The sequence below is a fragment of the Canis lupus genome, chromosome 1 (genome assembly GCF_048164855.1).
Source record: "Canis lupus baileyi chromosome 1, mCanLup2.hap1, whole genome shotgun sequence".
In the NCBI taxonomy this organism is placed as follows: domain Eukaryota; kingdom Metazoa; phylum Chordata; class Mammalia; order Carnivora; family Canidae; genus Canis; species Canis lupus.
This window is the reverse complement of record NC_132838.1, coordinates 14,756,428-14,777,360: the sequence shown is the minus strand read 5'-3', so window position 1 is coordinate 14,777,360 and position 20,933 is coordinate 14,756,428. Positions and strand designations below refer to the sequence as shown.

General features: G+C 41.7%; 1 protein-coding gene and 1 long non-coding RNA gene across 2 annotated transcripts in view; one reads left to right on the top strand and one right to left on the bottom strand.

Moving 5' to 3' along the window:
• The window catches only part of PHLPP1 (PH domain and leucine rich repeat protein phosphatase 1), a 206,784-nt gene extending 186,067 nt beyond the window's left edge, over positions 1–20,717 (top strand). Inside the window, exons 13-17 of the mRNA XM_072821458.1 lie at positions 2,945–3,075; positions 7,114–7,218; positions 14,829–15,023; positions 17,429–17,657; positions 18,618–20,717. Of these exons, the coding sequence (XP_072677559.1) occupies positions 2,945–3,075; positions 7,114–7,218; positions 14,829–15,023; positions 17,429–17,657; positions 18,618–19,751 (1,794 nt within the window). The 3' untranslated portion in view covers positions 19,752–20,717. The remainder of the gene's footprint in view (positions 1–2,944; positions 3,076–7,113; positions 7,219–14,828; positions 15,024–17,428; positions 17,658–18,617) is intronic.
• Positions 402–15,250, bottom strand: LOC140630749 (uncharacterized). Its single transcript, XR_012028463.1, has 4 exons — positions 15,091–15,250; positions 14,714–14,964; positions 3,506–3,578; positions 402–615 (listed from the first exon to the last, which is right to left on the bottom strand). It is a non-coding gene; the product is annotated as an uncharacterized lncRNA (long non-coding RNA).
• Positions 20,718–20,933: the final 216 nt, after the last annotated feature.

The following is a 20,933-nucleotide window of genomic DNA, read 5'->3' as shown; positions in this document are numbered from 1 at the left end:
CTGTGTTTTTCTCCAGTCTCACCTCCCAATTTTCTATTTTCCCAGGGGTAGCCATTATAATCACTTAGCCAATAAACATTCGTTGGGAACTGTTAAAAGAATAGGAAACAGTACTTGTATAAATAGAGCACTCACTATTTATGTTAATGCCAGTAAGTCAGTGCCAGGTACCAGCATCCTGCAATTTTTATGAACAAACTTTCAATGTGCAGAGCTATCAAAGAGTATTTCTCTCTTGCTTGCCACTAAAGAAAGTGTTGCAGTGTGGTGTGACTTAGCCCAGACTGAATTTAATCTAAGCACATGTACCTCACTTCCCATCCTAGGAGACTGAATTACTAGAGACTCTTCTTGGATGACTGTTTTATTTCTTCATTCAACAAATAATTGTCTACCAATTCCCAGGCAGTTAGCTGTTTATTGGTTCCTCATTTGAACAAAAGTATTTGTTGGGCATCTGCTCTTTGTGATGCACAGTGCTCAGGACTCTGGAGAAGTGGTGGTGTCTGTTCTCCAGGATTCTGGTCTAATGGAACGAATAAATAAGCAGATACTTTGAACAAGAAGCATCAGTTTGAAACAGGGGTCCTAGTGGAATTGGCATGGAGTTGAAACCTACAAGAACAAAGTAGATTTTTACCAAGTAAGAGGCAAGAAAGCCTGAGAGTCCCTGTCACAGAGGGTAATGTGCACAGAGGCACAGGTGAGAACATGACACCTGCGAGACCTGGAATTAACTTTGACACAGCTGAATATAGAGCGTGAGGAAGCAGGTGGTGAAAGGTGGAGATGAAGGGCCTTATTTGACATGCAGAGGAGTCCGGTGGCAGATTGGAAGGCGGTAGGGAGCAACTGAAAGACAAGCCAGAGTGATCAGATGGGATAAAGCACATCAGAGTCACCCTGACAGCAGTGGGGAGTGGGTCACAGGGAAGTGACAGTAGAGCAATGTCAGGATGCTGTCCCAGACCTCCCAGGAGAGGCGATGCAGTTGGACAGGATATGGGAACTGGTTGCAGTAAATTAAGGGGTGGGGAGGGGGGGCCAGTGCTCGGGATGATGACAGGTGCCACCTCTAAAAGGGTTATTTATAAAGATATCAATGGCATTGTCTTTATAAATAAATACCCTGCTGAACTCATTTTATGATTTTGCAATTTAAAGAATGAGCAATTTTACATCTTCAGAACTGTGAAAGTTTAAATCATTAGGTAACATTAAAAAACATTGCTTATCAATTTCATAAAATTTAGTGTTCTAAAAGGTCTAGTCTTTCTTTGTCGTGCATGCTCTGATCTGAATATGTTTTGTCAATTATGTGTTCTAAATTACTCACATCAGCCAGCCCTTACACTTGGGTGTCACCACTACTCCACACATTGTGTGGATACCATTTGTCTTGTCTGTGCTGATGATGGAATAGCTCATCATTAATAAGTATTATCAGTGTTTCATTAAAGTCCAATTGACTGTTGATGCAACCATTATTTACAAGTAGGATAACAAAACAAAAAGGAGATAACAATTTCCCCAATTAATGTTTAGGTTAAGTGAATTTATGTACTACTTAGAGTGTTAAGGTTATCAAAGGTGATGGGAGTACAGACATGGATTAAGTGCAGTGTGATGAAATTGTACCTATTTTTTAAGTTTTTGTTTATATTAATAAGGCTACAAGAATACAGAATAATAACACTGGTTGTATTAGGTTGCAACATTTAAGGCAAGTTTCCTAAGCTTTTCTGCTAGTCCAGCTTTTGGTAATGTGTTTATAATGCTCTCATAATAAAAAATAATTACTTAAAATTACAGCATAATTTTATATCATTGCTACTGTTTGGGAGCAAGGGTATAAAACAGTGTGGAAACATTGTATTTTTGAAGTCAGTTAAGAATATATTTCTCCAGAAATACGGGTTTTCATTTTATTCAGTCTCTGTCCCTCCCCAATCCATAATAGACTTAAAAATCTTTCCAAGTAAAGATGATTCTGTCTACTTTAAAGATTCTGAAATTCTTAGATACAATTTGCCTTTCAAACCATCTTAAGAACTTTAATAGGCTCTTGAGGCATTTTTTTTAAATGATAATAAGGTGCCATCCCAAGCCAGAGAGTTGAATGCTCCAACCCATTCTGCCAAATTGTGGGTTCATATTCTTTTATCCAGAAAAATTGCCAGTCACTCTTGTTCTCTCTTGTACATGGGGAGCTGCCTTCTACCGTGGTTCCCTGCTCTCATAACACAAATGCAGCACCTCATTCTAGGGCTTACCTCATTTAAGCCTTACATAGGTTTTGAGAGAAAGGAGGCATTATTCCCATTCACAGATAACACATAATTTTGTTGTGATCAATATGCTGACCCTTTTTGTGGTTGTTTTCCAAATGAGATTAGGCAGGAACTGTTGGGGAGTCCAGGTATTGGATGCCTGGAGTTTAGGATCCATATTTGCCTCATGCATATGGCAGGCATGCCCACCAGCTAGTCTTTTTACCAATTTCTTATTTAGCTTCTTTTGAAGTATCTTCTCATTTTGGATGTCTCCTGGCCTTTCCTCATTTCACGAGTTTTTTGGCTTAAGAAAATCCTTCACTTCCATTTTGATGTTGTAATTGTAACCCTTATGGCTATAACAGGTGCAGAGATTTTGTGAGCAATAAGAAAAACTATGCTTAGGATTTTCAGTTAATGCTTATTTTTTAAATGTAGATGGGAGAATAAAGAACACAGATTTTCTGTGTTCATCAAAGAAAGTAAACATTTTAGCTGCATTCAGCAAGATCTGTTTTAAGTGTTTATGGGAGGGCAGCAGACAACCTATTTTTCTGCATTTGGCCAGTATCGAATAGTGAATGGTAAGACTGATTCTCAGGGCAGGGGTGGGAGTGTAGAACCACTCGCTTCTCCAGGCCCTCACTTCCTGCTTCCCCTGGTTCCTTCAGTGCGTGGACCTGAGCTGTAATGAGCTAAGTGAAGTCACTTTACCCGAAAACCTGCCTCCAAAACTTCAAGAACTAGACCTGACTGGAAACCCCCGACTTGCCCTCGATCACAAGACCCTGGAACTGCTGAAGTAAGTATTTAGTGATGCACTGCAGCCCCATCAGTGATCACAGACACAGCGTGAAAACTGAGCAGAATATGACCTATTAGCTGTATCGATCATGTTTGAGGTGACTCGTGAGTCTATATCGTTCACCACGATGGAGGGCCAGAAACACTCTCAAATAGTTGAATACCTAAGTGTCCTTTCAGAAAGTTTTTGAGGAAGTATCCAGCCAAAAAGGGAACAAGAATAATGCCTGCAAAGAAGAAAGGGGAGAGAAAAACAGGGGAGCAGTGATGCGCCACGACATAAACTTACATCTCAGTCACCAATAACATGGTGTGTTATGAAAGGATTTTGGAAGACATGCATCATGTGGGGAAAATGTACAATGTGGAACTAAAATCCAGATTATTTAAAAGTGGGAGTGTGGGGTATTTAGATCCTGCTAAGTTACCTCCTTGTTTGGGGAAAGGATTCTTTGATACAGTCTCATCTTGATGTCCATAGAGAATTACAGTTGAAGTTCACTGTGTAAAATATTAAAGGAAATTTCGTTAGAGAAGATGTCTTTGAGAAATTTTCATCACAGAACTCTTAATAGTCTATCAACAGAATTAAGCTTCACAACTGAATATAGCCATTAAAAACAACAATGTAGAGTTATATTACAACTCTAAAGATCTCTACATATGATGTTAAATGTGAAGAAGTTTACAAAGAAATTTGTATGGTATGTTTAAGTCTTGGACATTGACACAGTAATCATTATGTATGCCATTTATGCTTAAACTTGTACTATCTACTGCTAAAAGTTATATTCCATTATCTTAGAAAAAAACTGAAAAGGAGTAGAATTTTAAAAAAAGAGTAAGCAGCGTCAGTGATCTATTAATATTATCCTAGGCTTTTAGTGCAAGCCAAAATTTGAACATCACTCAAGGTGATTCCTGGATAGAATGGGCCTAATTAGTGCCTGTTCATTTTAGGTATTTAATTGATTTCAATATATAATTGAAGAATACTGCTGAAGTAGAGTATTGTAGGAAAGCCACATGGGACCCAGGCACTCTCCACTGTTTATCAATGTGTGAAGCCTTGGCCCAACCGAGTCTGTATAGACCTTAGTTTTCTCATCTGTGTGATGAGAAGAATGGCCTAGATACTTGCTAAAGAGACTTCTCAGAACTAAGAGTGAATGGATTATCAACATATATATTGCATTTATACAGGTTACTTTTGAGGATTTTTACAAAAAGATGAAATTTTATGTTAAAATAATTATATCAAAATTAGTTAAATGGAAATAGCTGTTTGGAGAAAAAAGTTGAACTTGTATTATACACCAAATTAAATTCTAGCTAAGTTAAAGAGTTAACTCTATAAAATGAAATAATTTCTAAAAGGAAGAAGAAATCCTATGAATGTATGACTTTTTAGGCCAAAAAAAGGTGGGTGGGGGGTGGTAGGAAGACAGAGATCACAAGAGGAGAAATCAATATATAAAAATTGGTTTTGATATTTACATTATAAATATTTAAAAATACTTTTTATACATTAAAGTTTGAAATATCTTTCCAGAAGTGATCAAGAGTAAACCTAAAACTAAGAAGAAACACTGGCAAAAAATAGGAAAAATAAAAGCATTCATGTTTTCAATAGAAAATGTTCTTATAAGAAAAGTCCTCAAACAAGCAAAGAACGTTAACCTTTAACAAAAGAGGTACAGAGAGTTACATGAAAACATGATGTTCAACCTCAGGATATCAAGGAAATATTAAATATTTAAATAACATTTCCCGCCGCCCCTCAAATTGGTGCTTCTGGAGTACTGTAAATTGACACAACTTTTCTTAAAAGCTATTGACTCTGTGTATCAAGCTTTAAAAAATATTCACATACTTAGACCAGGGTTTTCTGTGGCAAAATGTATTCTAAAAAATAATCAGAAAAGAGCTCATTTTAGGTACGGAAGTAGTTATCAAGATATATCTATTATATTTAGGATGGATATAAAATGATATGGGGAAATGTTTGTGATGTAATTAGAAAAAAGATGCAAAACCACATATCTAGAATTACCCTACTATTATATATGTGTCAGAAAAATCTGTTAAAGTCTCTGAGGTGAGCCTGTTACATGCTACTGGACTGGAGCAGCTACTACAAAGTAGCACATGTGTTCTCAGATTTAAAAAAGGTAACATGAAGTCTTAAGACTTTTGTGTAAGACTGTTGTTGCCTTCTGTTTAACAGAGAGAGGGCTATGGCTTCTTAATAACTTGGGAGAGCTTCCATACCTAATGTATTTCTTGTGCTTTTCAAGGGTTGGCCTGTTTATTCGACATCAGTCAGGGTGAGTGCATATGGTGGCTCTTCTGTGTGATTGAGCTCCAGCTCCTCTGTTCTCTCAGACTCGTTTAAAGATGTACAAGAGTCAACATTCAGGTCATTTCGGACAGCTGCTCAGCCACATTATGTTCTGCTGGGCAGAGAGTGAGAACACCCCCCCCCCCCCCCCCCACACACACACACACACACACTTCACTACAAAGGATTGGGGGGAGTTTAAGGATTATTTTTTTTTTTCACTAATTTCATGCTAGGATGGAATTATTTCTTTGAAGTTTCTGTGTTCCATAAAAAGAATAAAAGTAATATCCGCTGTTTCAAGATTGATCAACCTCATGTCTTTAGAAATGAGCCCTCAGTTTTTCTCTGGAATTCAGAAAGGTAGCAGAGATGTAGCGAGAACCTTAGGTAGGCCTTAAGAAACGTATCACGTTTGCTTGCCATTGTGCATGGATGAAATTTGGTTCCAGGTTCTATGAATAGCAGATAATGGCAGACTCCTTTTTAAATGGCTCTCTTTTATTGTTGGGATTGAAAAATTTGAATAGAGGATATATAGCTCTACTATAAAATAAGGTATTAGTTTTATTTCTGGATTTTCTATTGGCACTTTTTCAGTTTAGGATAAAGGGAAGAGTGAATGTTTGCTGGTAATTGAGAGTAGAAACTTCTTTTCATGGAATATTTTTAAATTTTAAAGAAATTGCAACCAGCTATTTCTAGAATCAGTGAATACAATGAGATACTGATTTATTTCTTAGAGTTGAAGGGTATTCAGTGTTTGTTATATTTTGGAGTTAACTTAAATTCTTGGGGTCATGACAAAAGTGTTTGTGTTAAGAGATTATATATAGGTTTTTTTCTCTTGTTTAAGTAACAGAGGAAAAAAAACTAGTGGCAATTTATAAATAAGTAGGATTTATTTCACCATGTGGTAGCCAGCATTTTTAAAAAACTGTTTCACATCTGTATGACTTCCTGTTTGGGGGCACTGAATACTCTCTAGTAGGGTGGTTTTTAATAAACCACATTCAAGAGTTTACATTTTCGGTATTTGTCTTGGGTCCTGTTGGACCAGTTCTGACGTGTGACACCGAGGTGAGATGACTTGTCTCCCAGTTTAAATTCACATAGTTGATGTGTGATTTATGAAATACCCCTTATTTCGTAATTTTATATTAGTCTTAGCACAAATGGCTGTGCAAGTTTGAAGAAAGAATTGGAAACTTCGGGGATGGCAAATCCTCAGTATTTGTGAAATATTTGAAGGGATGATATGGGCAGAAATTGGATTTGAGAATGAGTGTTGCAGAATTCTCTCACATCATTCAAATACATTACTGTGGCTTAGATTTTGTACTTTTTCAAATCTGGGTATTCACGTTGTAAGAATATACCCAACATAATATTTTCTCATACCAGGGTTGAGAGCTGTCCTTTTCTTTCCCAGGAGACAGCAGCCATCTAAGTGCCATGTGTAAAGGTCTCAACCACCCTGGGATGCTGATAAGAAACTAATTTTCATGCTCTCTCTGTATCTGCCCCTTTGTTTTCACTTTGTTGAGTAGCTAGTTTAGACTAATATTTTAAACACATTAAACACAAATGGTAAGTACAGAGCGCTTAGCAGGTGTTTTTCATTTCTCAAATAAAGGTAGCAATTCACACGTATTTGACTTTAATGATTCCCGTCCCTTCCTTTTCTCTTGTTAGTAATATCCGCTGTTTCAAGATTGATCAACCTTCAACAGGAGATGCATCTGGAGCCCCAGCTGTATGGAGCCATGGCTACACTGAAGCCTCAGGGGTGAAAAACAAGTGGGTGAAACTTTGGAATGAGAAGCGCCTCCAGCCCACCTCCCTTCTTTAGTGGGGAAGATACTCAGTGCTAGCACACACTTTCCTCGTGTCACACTGATCTGAGCAGGATTCCCCAAAGTGAGGCCACCTCATGCCTTACATTTGAACAGTAAGCTAAGCTCTGCTTGGCATCACATACTCTTCTCTGTGAGAGATGTTGCTAGGATACAGTATAACTGACACATTGAGTCTCTGTGAGACTCCAGTGTTTAGAGAAAGCCTGAGTATGGAAATGCATCCCTGCCCTTTGGAAAAGTCTATCTTTCTCTGAAGCCTATTTACCAAGTAAAATGGGATAGTATTAAAAGAGAAGTAGCCTTGATTGTCCATATTCAATCACTTCCATTACTGATTTGTTAGTTCTATGGAATAGTTTCTTACCATCTAAATTAGCTTGGCAGGGACACCTGGGTGGCTCAGTTGGTTAAGCGGCCGGCTCCTGACTTTATCTTGGGTCATGATCTCAGAGTCCTGGGATTGAGCCCCACAAAGTGGGACTCTGCGTTCAGCGGGGAGTCTGCTGATAGATTTCTCTCTTTCTGCCTCCCCCACCACCGCTCGCCAGCTCACACACTCGCTTTCATGTGCACTTTCTAAATCTTTTTTTAAAAAATTCATTTATTTGACAGAGAGGGAGAGGGAGAAGCAGGTTCCCCACAGAGCAGGGAGCCAGATGTGGGGCTCAATCCCAGGACCCTGAGACCATGACCTGAGCCAAAGGCTGATGCTTAACCAAACTGAGCCACCCAGGCCCCTAAAATAAATGAATCTTTAAAAAATAAATTAAGTTGGCAGGAGTTTCATATTTCATTCCCTGAGATGTCAACTGCTTGTCTTGCTGCCAGGACTTGTCCATCTCAATTTCTTTTTCTTCCCTTTCATAGGGCCTTTGTAATCAAGCTCCTCGGGCTTGCTTTTTAGAGGTGCTAATAATTAGTACCAGAAAAGGAAAGAAGCCTATAAATTAGAATAGTCATAATTAAGGTATCGCAACCTGAAGTTTTGACAATAGGGAAAGAACAAAAAGTGGAAGATGATTCAGTAATACCCTGGGTGCACATTAGAATCAGTCAGGTGAGGAACCTAAAATCTTCAGCCTGGGCCCAGTTTTTCAGAATGTTTTAAAATCTCCCACAGGTGATTTTAATGGGCCTCTAGGAATGGGAACCACTGACTAGCTGAGTATCTTTTGTGGAAAATGAAAAGTGGAATTGTGGTTGCCATGCTGCTTTTTTTTTTCTTTTTTCTTTTTTTGAGCAGAAAACAGAATCAACTTAAGTTCTGGATCTGACACATTGATCCTTCTTTCCCTAAGGGTGTGATTTGGCATTGTGCTGTCTAGAGAAGAGGTAGCCCCCATTTCAACACCTCTGCTCCCTTTGCCCAATAAAGGCAGAATAACCAGTTGTGCCTGGGCTCTGGTTCTTGCATGAGTCCTGTGTACTTTGCGCAATGTTATCATTGTATTTTTTTTCTTTCTTTATCATTGTATTTTTGGGGAGACATTTGTACATTCTTTGGAGCACTCAAGAGTTCCTTTCTGGAGATATTGTTAAAAGACCTAGGTCTTCTCTTCCCTATGATCCTCTATTTTATTTCTTAAATTCCGCATATGAATGAGATCATATGATGATTGTTATAGGGGAAGAGAGGAAGAAAACAAGACAAAATCAGAGAGGGAGACAAACCATAAGACTTTTAATCATAGGAAACAAACTGAGGGTTGCTGGAGGAGAAGGGGGTGGGAGGATGGGGTAACTGGGTGACGGGCATTAAGGAAAACACGTGATATAATGAGCCCTGGGTGTTATATAAGACTGATAAATCACCTCTACCTCTGAAACCAATAATACATTGTATGTTAAATTTAAATCTTAAAAGTCTAAAAAAATTTTTTTAAAAAGACGTAGGTCTTGCTTATAACCACCAGTATGTGAAACTGCTAATTCCAGGATACTACTGTGAAACAAAACCCAAGATTGGTTTTTAAACATCTCTGGATATTAAAATTTATTATCTACTCCAACATATTAATGAAGCCGGGGACCAATTAGACCTGTTTTTACTGTATAATTCTCTCTTTGACCATTACTTTTTTTTTTTGAGAGAGAGAATGAATGAATGTGGGAGAGCAGAGTAGGGGAGGGTCAGAGGAGAGAGATCTTAAGCAGGCACCACACCCAATGTGGAGCCCCCAACAGGAGGCTCAGTCCTATAGCCCAGAGATCATGATCTGAGCTAAAATCAAGAGCCAAATGCTTAACCAATTGAGCCACCTAGGCACCTCCACTTTTTTTTCCTTTAATGTTATATTGAAGTATAACATTCGTATAGAAAGTTACATAAATAAGCATGCAACTCTCTGAATGGTCCTAAAGCAAATACATCTGCAAAGTACCATCTAGATTAAAAGTAAAATGTTATTAGCACCTCAAGTTTGTGTTACCCTGGTCCTCACATTATTTCCCCTTGCCTTTTTTTTACCCTTAGGTTTTGCCAGAAGTCTCAAGTGTTTTGGGTTTTTTTATTTTAAAGTGGTCATGTACACAAGGAGCATGAGACTTGCCATCTTATAAGAAGGAGAGGGGTCGTTCTGCCTCCCAGGCTCAGATGTCTGTTTTCTTTTCTCCCTCCCCAAGGGTTGCAGTGTTGCCTCTCAGATCATTTCAGATCCTTTGGGGAAACCTAAGCAGGAACCTGAAACTGGATAATTTAGATTTCTTTCTCAGACTAAAAAACAGGAAGCTTTAACAGAAAAGAATCACTACTGTATATTTTAAAGTGTTTTTTTTTTTTTTAATGCGTCCCCTCATTCTGACTAGCACAGGGAATGTACAGAAGGAAGATAGACCTAGGATTATTAAATTTTACTTTGCTACAAATAGCCATATAATTAGGATAACTTTTTTTTTTTTTTTTTTTAATAGAGGCAAGGATTTCAAGGTATTGAGATAAGAGCCAGGCTTTGAATCTGGGCTTCTCACTTATTTGCTGTGTGACCTTAGGCAGTTACTCTACCTCACTTTGGCTAAATTTCCTCAACTATAAAATGGTACTAAAACCAATGCCTGTCCTCAGAGTTGTTGTAAGGATCCTGAGTCCCACATATGTGAAGTACTTAGAACAAGATGTGCTATATAGGAAAGTAAGTGTGAGCTATTGTTAAGCTCCTCAAGAGCTAGGATTATTTTTTCAGGTATAAAACTCGGTCTAACCATGATGTAGATCAGATGCTTGTTTTTATTAATATATAAAGAATTAGAAGTTATGTATATTCAGTAATATTCACCCTGTTAGGAGTACAGCACTACAGGTTTTGATGAGGAATGTCATTGTATAACCACCACTGCAGTCAAGTTATAGAGCAGTTCCATCACTCCCCAGACTTCTGTGCCCCTTCTGTGTCAGTTCACCTCCTGACCTCAGCCCTTGGCCACTCTTGACCTTTTTGTTGCCTTGGTTTTGCCTCATCTAGGATGTCAGATTCATGGAATTATATAGAATACAGCCCCCTCAGTCTACCTTGTTTCATTTAGCATAATGCATTTTACATTCATCTGTGATGTCACATGTTCCTTTTTATTGCTAAGTGTTCCATTGCATGAATGTATTGTTTATCCATTCACCATTTGAAATCTATTTAGAATGTCTCAAATTTTTAGCAAATACAAATATGAATGTTATCAAGAGTCATGTACAAGTGTTTGTGTGAACATGTGTTTTCTACTCATAGGTATTTACCCCATAGGATTATATATTAAGTTTCATAAGGCTGCCAAATTCATTTCCAGTTTTGCATTCCCAGCCATAATGTGTGAGAATTCTAGTTGCATATCCTCACCAGTGTTTCCTGTTATAATAAGGTGGTTGTGGCAGTTTTGGCTATTCTAATAGTGATAGCTCATTGTGATTTAATTTTGCCTTTTATAATGACTAATGATGCTAATCATCTTCACATGCATTCATTTATCATCCATCCATATATCTTCTTTGGTGAGAATATATTCTCTCACGTTAAAAACTGAAGGTATTTTTGTAGGCACCCTTTATCAAGTTAAGAAAATTCCCTTTCCGGATGCCTGGGTGGCTCAGTCAGTGAAGCATTTGCCTTTGGCTCAAGTCATGATCCCAAGGTCCTGGGATCAAGTCCTAGGTCGGGCTCCCTACTTTTCCTTTTCTTCCTTGCTTGTGCTAGCTCTCACTATCTCTGTCTCTCTCAAATAAAATCTTTAAAAAAAAAAATACCCTTATATTCATAGTTCGCTAAGAGTTTCTATCATAGACTTTTTCTGCATTCAATTAAGATGATCATGTTTTCTTCCTTAGTCTGTTGATAGGTAAATTACATTGATTTTTGAATGTTGAATCAGCTTTGCATTCCCAGGATAAATTCCACTTGGTCATGATATATTATCCTTTCATATGCTGCTGGATTCAATATGCTGATAATTTGTTGCTCATGTCCACATTCATGATGGATATTAGCCTGTAGTTTCCTTGTGATGTCTTTGGTTTTGGTATCAGGGTAACACTGGCCTCATAAAATGAGTTGAAGAGTATTTCTTCTTCTTCAGGTTTCTTGAAGAGTTTGTACAGAATTGATATTTCTTCCTTAAATATTTGGAGAATTTACCAATAAAAGCCATGTTGGCCTGGAATTTTCTTTGGCTTCTAACTACACATTCTATTTCTCTGCTATAGGATTCTCTCTCTTCTAGAATAAATTTTGGTAATCTAGGTCTTTCAAGGAATTTATCCCTTTCACCTAGTTTTCAAATTTATTGACAAACTTGTTCATAATATTATCCTTTAAAATCTGTAGGATCTATAGTAATGGCTCTCCTGTTCTTCCTGATATTGGTAATTTGTCTTTTTATACTGATCAGTTTGGTTTGAGGTTTATAGATTTTATTAATATTCTCAAAGAACCAGCTTTTGGTCTGTTGGTTTTTCTCTATTATATTTGTTTTCTAGTTCATTGATTTCTGCTTGCTTTCAGTTTATTCTGCTCTTTTCTAGTTTCTTAACATAGAAGCTTAGGTCACTGATTTGAGCTTAGAAGATTAATATTCTAATATCAGCATATAGAGCTATAAATTGCCTTCTAAGCAGATTTTTCCAAAATAGAGAATGTACTTTGAATGACTTGAATCCTTTACATTTATTGAGACTTATTTTGGCCTAGATTATGGTCTGTCTCAGTAAATATTCTCTGCATTTGGGGAAAATGAGTATTCTGTTGTTGCGGTGAGGTGTCAATTAGATCAACTTGATCCATAATGTTGTTGTGTCTTGAATATCCTTACTGATTATCTACTTGTTCGGTCAGTGGCTGAGAGCCTATAATTATGGGTTGGTTTCTCCTAGTTTTATCAGTTTTGCCTTATGTATTTCAAGTTGTCTTAATTGCATAAACACCTAATACATTGTAGCTTTGTGATGAAAAGGATCAGTTCATTATGAAATGACTGTAATATTCTTTGTTCTGTAATATACTTTGATATTAATGCAACTTTGGCTTTCTTTTGATTAGTATAAACATAGTATATCTTTTATCCTTTTACTTTTAACCTATTTGTCCTTTTATATTTAAAGTAGATTTATTATGGGCAGCATATATTAGATATTTTGGGAGTTTTTTGGGTTTTTTTGTTTTGTTTTGTTTTTAATCCAATCTGACTTGTCTTTTGGGGCAGTATTTGGACCACCTGTATATTTAATGAAATTAATATGCTAAGGTTTAAATCTGCCAACTCTTTTCTATTTGTCTCATCTGTTTTCCATTTCTTTTCTCTTTTTCTTTTTTTGGATTTACGATTCCATTTTATCTCCTTTATTCATTCTTATTAGTTATACTATACACACTAAACAAAAGGCATAACGTTTAACTTATTATTTGGAGATAAACTGTAATTAGGCTATCATTTCACAATGTAAGAACCTTGTGTAAGATACAATGTAAGATACAATATGTATCTCCCATTTCCCCTCCCCTGGTCTTTGTGCTATTGTCATATTTTACTTCTGTTATAAATTCCAAAATACATGGTTATAATTTTTACTTTAAATAGGCATTTTCTAAAGCAGTGTTTCTCAAGTTCAGTACTTATTGACATTTTGAACCAGGTAATATCATTGGACAGGAAGGGGACTGTTCTGTGCATTGTAGGATGTTTGGCAGCATCCCTGACCTCTACCCACTAAATATCAATAGAACTGGGACCATCAGAAATGTGTCCTGGGGGTAAAATTGCCCCCATTGAGAACCACTATTGTAAAATGACTTTTAAAATAAGAGTTTTATATGTACTCATCTATTTGTCATTTCTTGTACACTTCATTCTTTTATGTAGATTCAGATTTCCATCTGGTATTTTCTTCTGCTTCATGTATTCCTTTTATATTTCTTATACTGCTCATCTTTTGGTAGTAAATTGAGTCTCAAAATGTCTTCATTGCACCTTAACTTTTGAAAGCAATTTTCACTGACTTAGAAAGCCAGGTTGACAGTTTCGGGTTTGTTTGTCTCCACCCCCCCCCTCCCCCACTATCAGTACTTTAAAAAAAATGTTGCTCCACTGTCTTCTGCATGGTTTCTGCAAGTCTTCTGTCATTCGTGGCTTTGTTCCTCCTTAGGTTATGTTCTTCTCTATCCTACTTCCCCCGCCTTTATTCCCAATATTAAGAAATTGTTCCTTTTTTTCCCATTTTCTTTTTCTTACTATTTGTTGAGCTTTTTATATCTATTAGGTTTATAGTTTTCTTCCAATTTAAAATCTTTTCAACCATTCTCTTCAGAGGTTTTTCCTGTCTCACTTCTCTTTTGAAGACTCCAGTTCCCTGGATATTTGGCTGCTTGAGGTTACCCCAGCACTCACTAATGCCCTGGCCTCTGATTTTTCTGCCAGTCATCTTTCCCCTCTGTGTTTAATTTTGGAGATTCTATGGGACAGAGTTAAGTTACTTGGAAACAACATGGTTCTGTAGAGCTTGGTGTGCAGGGACTCTGGTGTAGGCAGCTATCCCACCTCTTGTACTCTGCCTGCAGCCCAGAAACTTTCTCCAGGCAATCAGCTGGGCAGGCTTCATGCTTGCTCTCTGACCTGTACTTCTTATCAGCCAGTGTCTGAATACTGTTCCATAGGTTTGGGTTTTGTTTTTTCCTGCCTTTTTAGGTTGTTTGGAAAAAAATGAAAACATACAAAAGATCCCAGCATTTTAGCTTTAACTCCATTTTTGCCCAATGATAATTGGCCATAAATATTTTATGAATGAATATGGACATGTGGATTCAGAATCTTGTATTCTTTCCCATACCTCCTGTACTCTTTCTTTCACTGCCATTTAAAAATAAAATCAGAAGATAGGGTGGTGGAGGTGGCGGGCATCATGAAGTATCAGTGCTAATCACTGTTCTTTGATTTATGAAATAAATTAGCTGGGGTTGGTTTACCTTAGGTTTATTTTTAACCCATCTGAGGTCATGAAGAAAGAGATAAGACTGTTAATAGCGCTGGGTGGGCAAGAAAAGATGAGTAGACTTAGCACGCATCACTCTTGCTCTGCAGGTTGTGCGTTGCAGCCCTGTCGGTGAACAACTTCTGCGACAACCGGGAGGCCCTCTATGGGGTGTTTGATGGAGACCGTAATGTGGAGGTGCCCTACCTTCTCCAGTGCACTATGAGTGACATTTTGGCTGAAGAGCTGCAGAAAACAAAAAATGAAGAAGAATACATGGTCAATACGTTCATTGTTATGCAAAGGTAAAACTTAGAGTCCCTGCGAGGAGTATAGACCGTTTGCCCAATAGTCTCAAGGCACTGTTCTCACATGTGGGTATGTAAGATGCATTCAGGTGATCTGGTTTTACGTAAGCATCAGGATGGACCGTGTTTCATTGAGACATACTGATGTTCAGACAACTTTGTAGGAGGCCGAGTCAAAGACAGGAATTTTGTTTAGGGCTTTCAGTCACCATAGAAACTATGGAATGTTGTAACTCTTAGGGATGAATGTTACAAGCGTTCCCTCCTTCAAAGAATTGCTCCTTCTTATGTCACTTTAATGGCTTTGTAGGTTGTAAAGGAATTGCCCGTTCATACTGTACTGCAAACACCCCTGTGGGCCCAGGAAATGGGGAGTGTGATAAAGGTCATGAGAACAATGAGGAGTTCTCCTTTCTCCCTCCATGGTAATCTGCCAGAGGAAGTCAATTCATAACAGCAATAGAAAAAATATCTGCTAGACTTCCCTCCGACTTTCATATTCTAGTGGGCATGTACCATTAGCAATTAAATACTGACAATAGATAATATTTAGTGAGCCCATACTATCTACCAGTCATTGTTCTAAATACCTCACTGTGCCATACCATAACATCATCTCTCTGGATAAAATGCACTTACTTTACTAAGAAACTGAGGTAGAGAAGTAAAACAAATTTTTCTTTTGAGCTAGTAGATGGCACAACCAGAATTTGACCTGGGGCAATAAGACTCCAAAGGATGGTCCAACAACCACCCCGATCGATCTTTTTCTGTTTTTACCACCATTGTGTCCTGGGGGCGGGGGGAATATATGCACAGACATACATGTGCATACATGCCCTTCATACTCCCACCCTAAAGAGGTCTTTTTATTTATTTATTTTTAAGATTTTTTATTTATTTATTCATGAGAGACACGGAGAGAGAGAGGCAGAGACACAGGCAGAGGGAGAAGCAGGCTCCATGTGGGACTTGATCCCAGGACTCCAGGATCATACTCTGGGCCGAAAGCAGGCTCTAAACCACTGAGCCACCCAGGCATCCCAAAGAGATCTTTTTATAGACATGCGAGCACCAAGTAAGAATTAAGAACCTCAGGATGCTTGGGTGGCTCAGCAGTTGGGCATCTGCCTTTGGCTCAGAGTGTGATCCTGGAGTCCTGGGATCAAGTCCTGCATCAAGCTCCCTGCATGGAGCTGCTGCTCCCTCTGCCTATGTCTCTGCCTCTCTTTCTCTCTCTCTCTCTCTCTCTCTGTCTCTCATGAATAAATAAAATCTTAAAAAAAAAAAAAAAAAGAAAAAACCTACCTCAGATTTCTTCCCAGCTATGCTGTTCCACAACTACCATCCAATTTCTGGTTTCTGTTAAGAGCAATCATTGTGCCTTGGAATGAAGCAAGCAGTGCCTGCCGGTCCAGTCATGGATGTCCACAGGTCGGAGCTTAAAGACCCAAATTGTCAGCCCATCTCCAGGGCCATTTATATGCTTCTTATTTTCCCCATTAAGAGGACATGGGATATGGATGATCTTTTCAGCCATTGGAGGAACTGTGTCTCCTTGTGCCTGACATCCTAACTCATTCAAGTAGGCAGCCTGAGTTTCCATTGCTGGTACCGCTGCTCGCCTAATGTGGATGGCTGATAGGAGCTGACAGTGCCTGCGGTCTGCCCCTATAAACAGAGGAGTCCGTCTTAGCCTTCTTGCTTCTGTGCCACTCGGGATCCGCAGGCGCCTGGGGGTAGTGCCATCCACGGGGCTTGTGAGAGGAGTCCTTGGCTCCTTGTAAGTGCTTTGTGTGCTCAGTCTATAGAGTAGGGGTCACGAATAAAAGGGGTATATCACCAGCACTTTGGAGCCTGGTCACTAGAATGTCCTTCCTGTGAATATTCTGGAATAGATAATACTGGTTTAGAAAGTCTTCCCCATATAAGGCAAAAACATGAGTGGTCCAGTAATGAAAGGCTCATCCCAGCAAACATCCTTCTAAAGGAGAAGAGGGTGGCCAGGTCATCTTGAAGTACACCTGTCTGGGGGTGTGGTACAGGTGTACCTGCTGAAGCAAGCCCTTCAGTTCCTTCTGCTTGGAGCAGAGGAGATTTAAAGAGGTGGGTAGGGGGGAAAGTGGCTATTTTCCTGCTGTCCGTGGAGCCTGGGGATAAGGGAGCAGCAGGCTGGATGCAGCAGGCCAAGGGCTCCTTTGGTGGGAAACTGATCCCTAGGTGGGGTTGGGGTCAGATTCCATAAGCCCTTTTCCTTGGAGATACTGAACAGCACTTTGGTGAAAGAGGCCAGTGGACCCTCCAGGCTCTATTTTTCCTCCTAGCCCTGCCCAGGGGCCACTGTTCCTATTGAATTAGCAAAACTGACATGTGACAGGCTGTGTTTGGGTTTGGGATTCCAGGAAACTTGGAACAGCCGGACAGAAACTTGGAGGTGCTGCTGTCCTCTGTCATATCAAGCATGACCCTGTGGACCCAGGAGGATCCTTCACCTTGACCTCTGCTAACGTGGGCAAGTGCCAAACGGTTCTCTGTCGGAACGGGAAGCCGTTGCCTCTGTCCAGATCATACGTCATGAGCTGTGAAGAAGAACGGAAGAGAATTAAACAGCACAAGGCCATTATCACGGAGGTGAGGAGAGCACGGTTTTCCTCAGAGCGGTGGGGAGGATGGGGCCGGGGTCACGGCAGGATCAGCAAACTTCCAAACTTGTCACAAAGTAAATCCTTTGTCCAAGAGGTCTGAAGGCATCATGCATAGGACAATAAAGCATTTCTCCATGGCCTCCCTGCGTCGGAGGCTATGCCCAGTGCTTCAGGCCCTTAGCTCCTCTGACACGCACAAGCCCCCTCTGTGAAGGTGCTGGTTTGGTGCCCGAGGGTGCCACTCCAGAAGCCACACTGCTGGTACTCAGATCCTGGCTCTGCAGCTGCAGCCTGAACCTGTAAGCCTCTGAGCCTCAGTTTCTCATCAGCAAAGTAGGGACAGTAACGTATCCATCCTGTCTTCCAGGGCCAGTGTATCTGTGTAAGTGTAGCCAGTTGTGATTTTTGGTTCATACCTCCTGTTCCCTTTGAGTAAGGCAGTGAGTGGCTTTTAACCAGGGGTTCTTTTGCACCCCAGCCCACTCCCAGCCTCTGCGGGGACATTTGGCAATGTCTGAAGACCTTGGTTTTTCACAGCTGAGTGGAGAGTGCTTTGGGCGTGTGGTAGGTAGAGGCAGGGGTGCTGCTCCACATCCCAGTGCCCAGGACGGCTCCCCCAAGGGTACGGCCACACTGTTGAGAAACCCTGGAGTAAGTGTGTCCTAGGGCTTCACACGCTCCTTCAGCCTGGGCCCTCGGAGTTCGCTCTGGTCACTGACTCACGGCAAGATGCCGAGCACACCCTGTGTGCGTGGAAATTGGGGCGGGACGCCAGAGACCTCCCCGCAGCCATGCACCGGCCCCGGGTTCCTAGGTTCCCACAGAGCCGCGCGCAGCCCCGCCACCGCGGTGGAAGCTCACGATGCCCTGGAGGAGATGAGCGAGTCTGGCCAGCCACCCACCTGCGTTAATGTCGATTTGGGGCTCCCCTCCCCTCCCCTTCCAGGACGGCAAGGTGAACGGCGTGACGGAGTCCACGCGCATCCTGGGCTACACCTTCCTGCACCCCAGCGTGGTGCCGCGCCCCCACGTGCAGTCGGTGCCCCTGACCCCCCAGGACGAGTTCTTCATCCTGGGCAGCAAGGGCTTGTGGGACAGCCTGTCCAGCGAGGAGGCGGTGGCCGCCGTGCGCCACGTGCCCGACGCCCTGGCCGCCGCCAAGAAGCTGTGCACCCTGGCCCAGAGCTACGGCTGCCACGACAGCCTGAGCGCCGTGGTGGTGCAGCTCAGCGTCACGGAGGACAGCTTCTGCTGCTGCGAGCTGGGCGCGGGGGGCGCCGGGCCGCCGCCCAGCCCCGGCATCTTCCCGCCGTCCGTCAGCATGGTGATCAAGGACCGGCCGGCCGACGCGCTGGGTGTGCCGTCCTCCAGCAGCGGCATGGCCTCCGAGATGAGCAGCGAGCTGTCCACGTCCGAGATGAGCAGCGAGGTGGGCTCCACGGCCTCGGACGAGCCGCCGTCGGGCGCGCTGGCCGAGAGCAGCCCGGCCTACGCCAGCGAGCCCCGCTGCACGCTGCACCCCGGGGGCCTGGCCAGCGCCTTCCAGCGCCAGCTGTCCAGCGCCACCTTCTCCAGCGCCTTCTCCGACAACGGCCTGGACAGCGACGACGAGGAGCCCATCGAGGGCGTCTTCAGCAACGGCAGCCGCGTGGAGGTCGAGGTGGACATCCACTGCGGCCGCGCCAGGGAGAAGGAGGCGCAGCGCCTGCTGCACGTGCCGGCCGAGGCCAGCGACGAGGGCATCGTCACCAGCGCCAACGAGGACGAGCCGGGGCTGCCCCGGAGGCCGGACGGGGCGGCGGGGACCATCGGGCGGCGCAGGCCCAACGGCTCGGTGGCGCCCCAGGAGAGGAGCCACAACGTGATCGAGGTGGCCGCCGACGCGCCGCTCCGCAAGCCCGGGGGCTACTTCGCGGCGCCGGCCCAGCCGGACCCCGAGGACCAGTTCATCATCCCCCCGGAGCTGGAGGAGGAGGTCAAGGAGATGATGAAGCAGCAGCAGCAGCCTGCGGGCCTGCAGCCGGCGCCAAGGCCGAGCCCCGGGGACCCGCTGCCGGACTACTGTGACACGCCACTATGACCCCCCCGGATGCCCGTTGGCAAATAAACTAACCGAGAAAGAGTCTCCCAGGCTCACGTTAAACCAGGGGTTCACTCCACGCCCTCTCCCACGCCCCCACCCTGTCCTGGCACCTCCTCTGTAGGTTCTCCTTCTGTTGGCCATTTTTAAAAACAATTACCACTTTTCTTCTAGTGATGCTTTACCAATATGATTTGAATTTGTTAACCTCTTCCCCTAACATATCAGATGTGTAAAGACAAAGAACAAAAGGTTTAATATATTACAGAGAAACAGTTAATGATAATGTAATATTTTTTAAAATGGCTTTTTGTTGTTTTGTTTGGAAGGCAGGGCAGGTTGCCAGTGCTAAATGATTTAATAATATTGTAATTCTGTATTTCTTTGGGGGAAAGGCTTTTTTTTTTTTTTTTTTTTTTTTTTTTTGTCTTGAAAATGATAGACATTTGTAGAATATGGAGACTAACTCCTAGGAGTTGCTTTACTCTGTCAGGTGACTTAAGTCACTGGGATTCACTAATTTTCTCTGAGAGAACAGTTGATTGAGAAATTTCTATTGTAAATAGCTCAGTGTTGTATAGTGACGCTTCAGATGTTTTGTAGTTTTGGCGTAAGGACACAGCCCACACCACTGACTTTCCTCTTCCTTCCCCTTCCCTTGCCCACCCCGCAGTGTGAAGGCTGAGCAGCCAAGAGCACTTCTGTTCAGATAGGGTGGACCTTAGGCCACTAGAAACAAACCTGCACCCCAGGGGCCTCTGCACCTTTTTTCCTCCTCCCCTGTCCACCCCCCCCCCAACCCTCCTGACTTTTGCAGACACTTTTTGTGTTCCTTACTGCTGCCACAATCAGCATGATTGTATAGCGTTCAATTAGATCATTTACATACCAAGAGTTATATTAAAGCAGAATGCACAAATGAACATGTCATAATTTTTGTTATAATAAATACAAAATTTACAAGTATTGGACCCGTCTGCTTTTGTCCCGGGAGCCAGGTGTGTCTCTAGCAGATCATACCCAACTTGGGTTTGGAATGAATGGGTGTAACTGTGGGGCCACTAGTTTTGTTTAAGGGAAAACACCCACTGGTTAGCCGATGTTGAATGCGCTAATGAAATCAACCCTATGGTTCACAATCTGCAGAGCTGTTCTTAATAGCAGGAAATAGAAAGGCTTCAT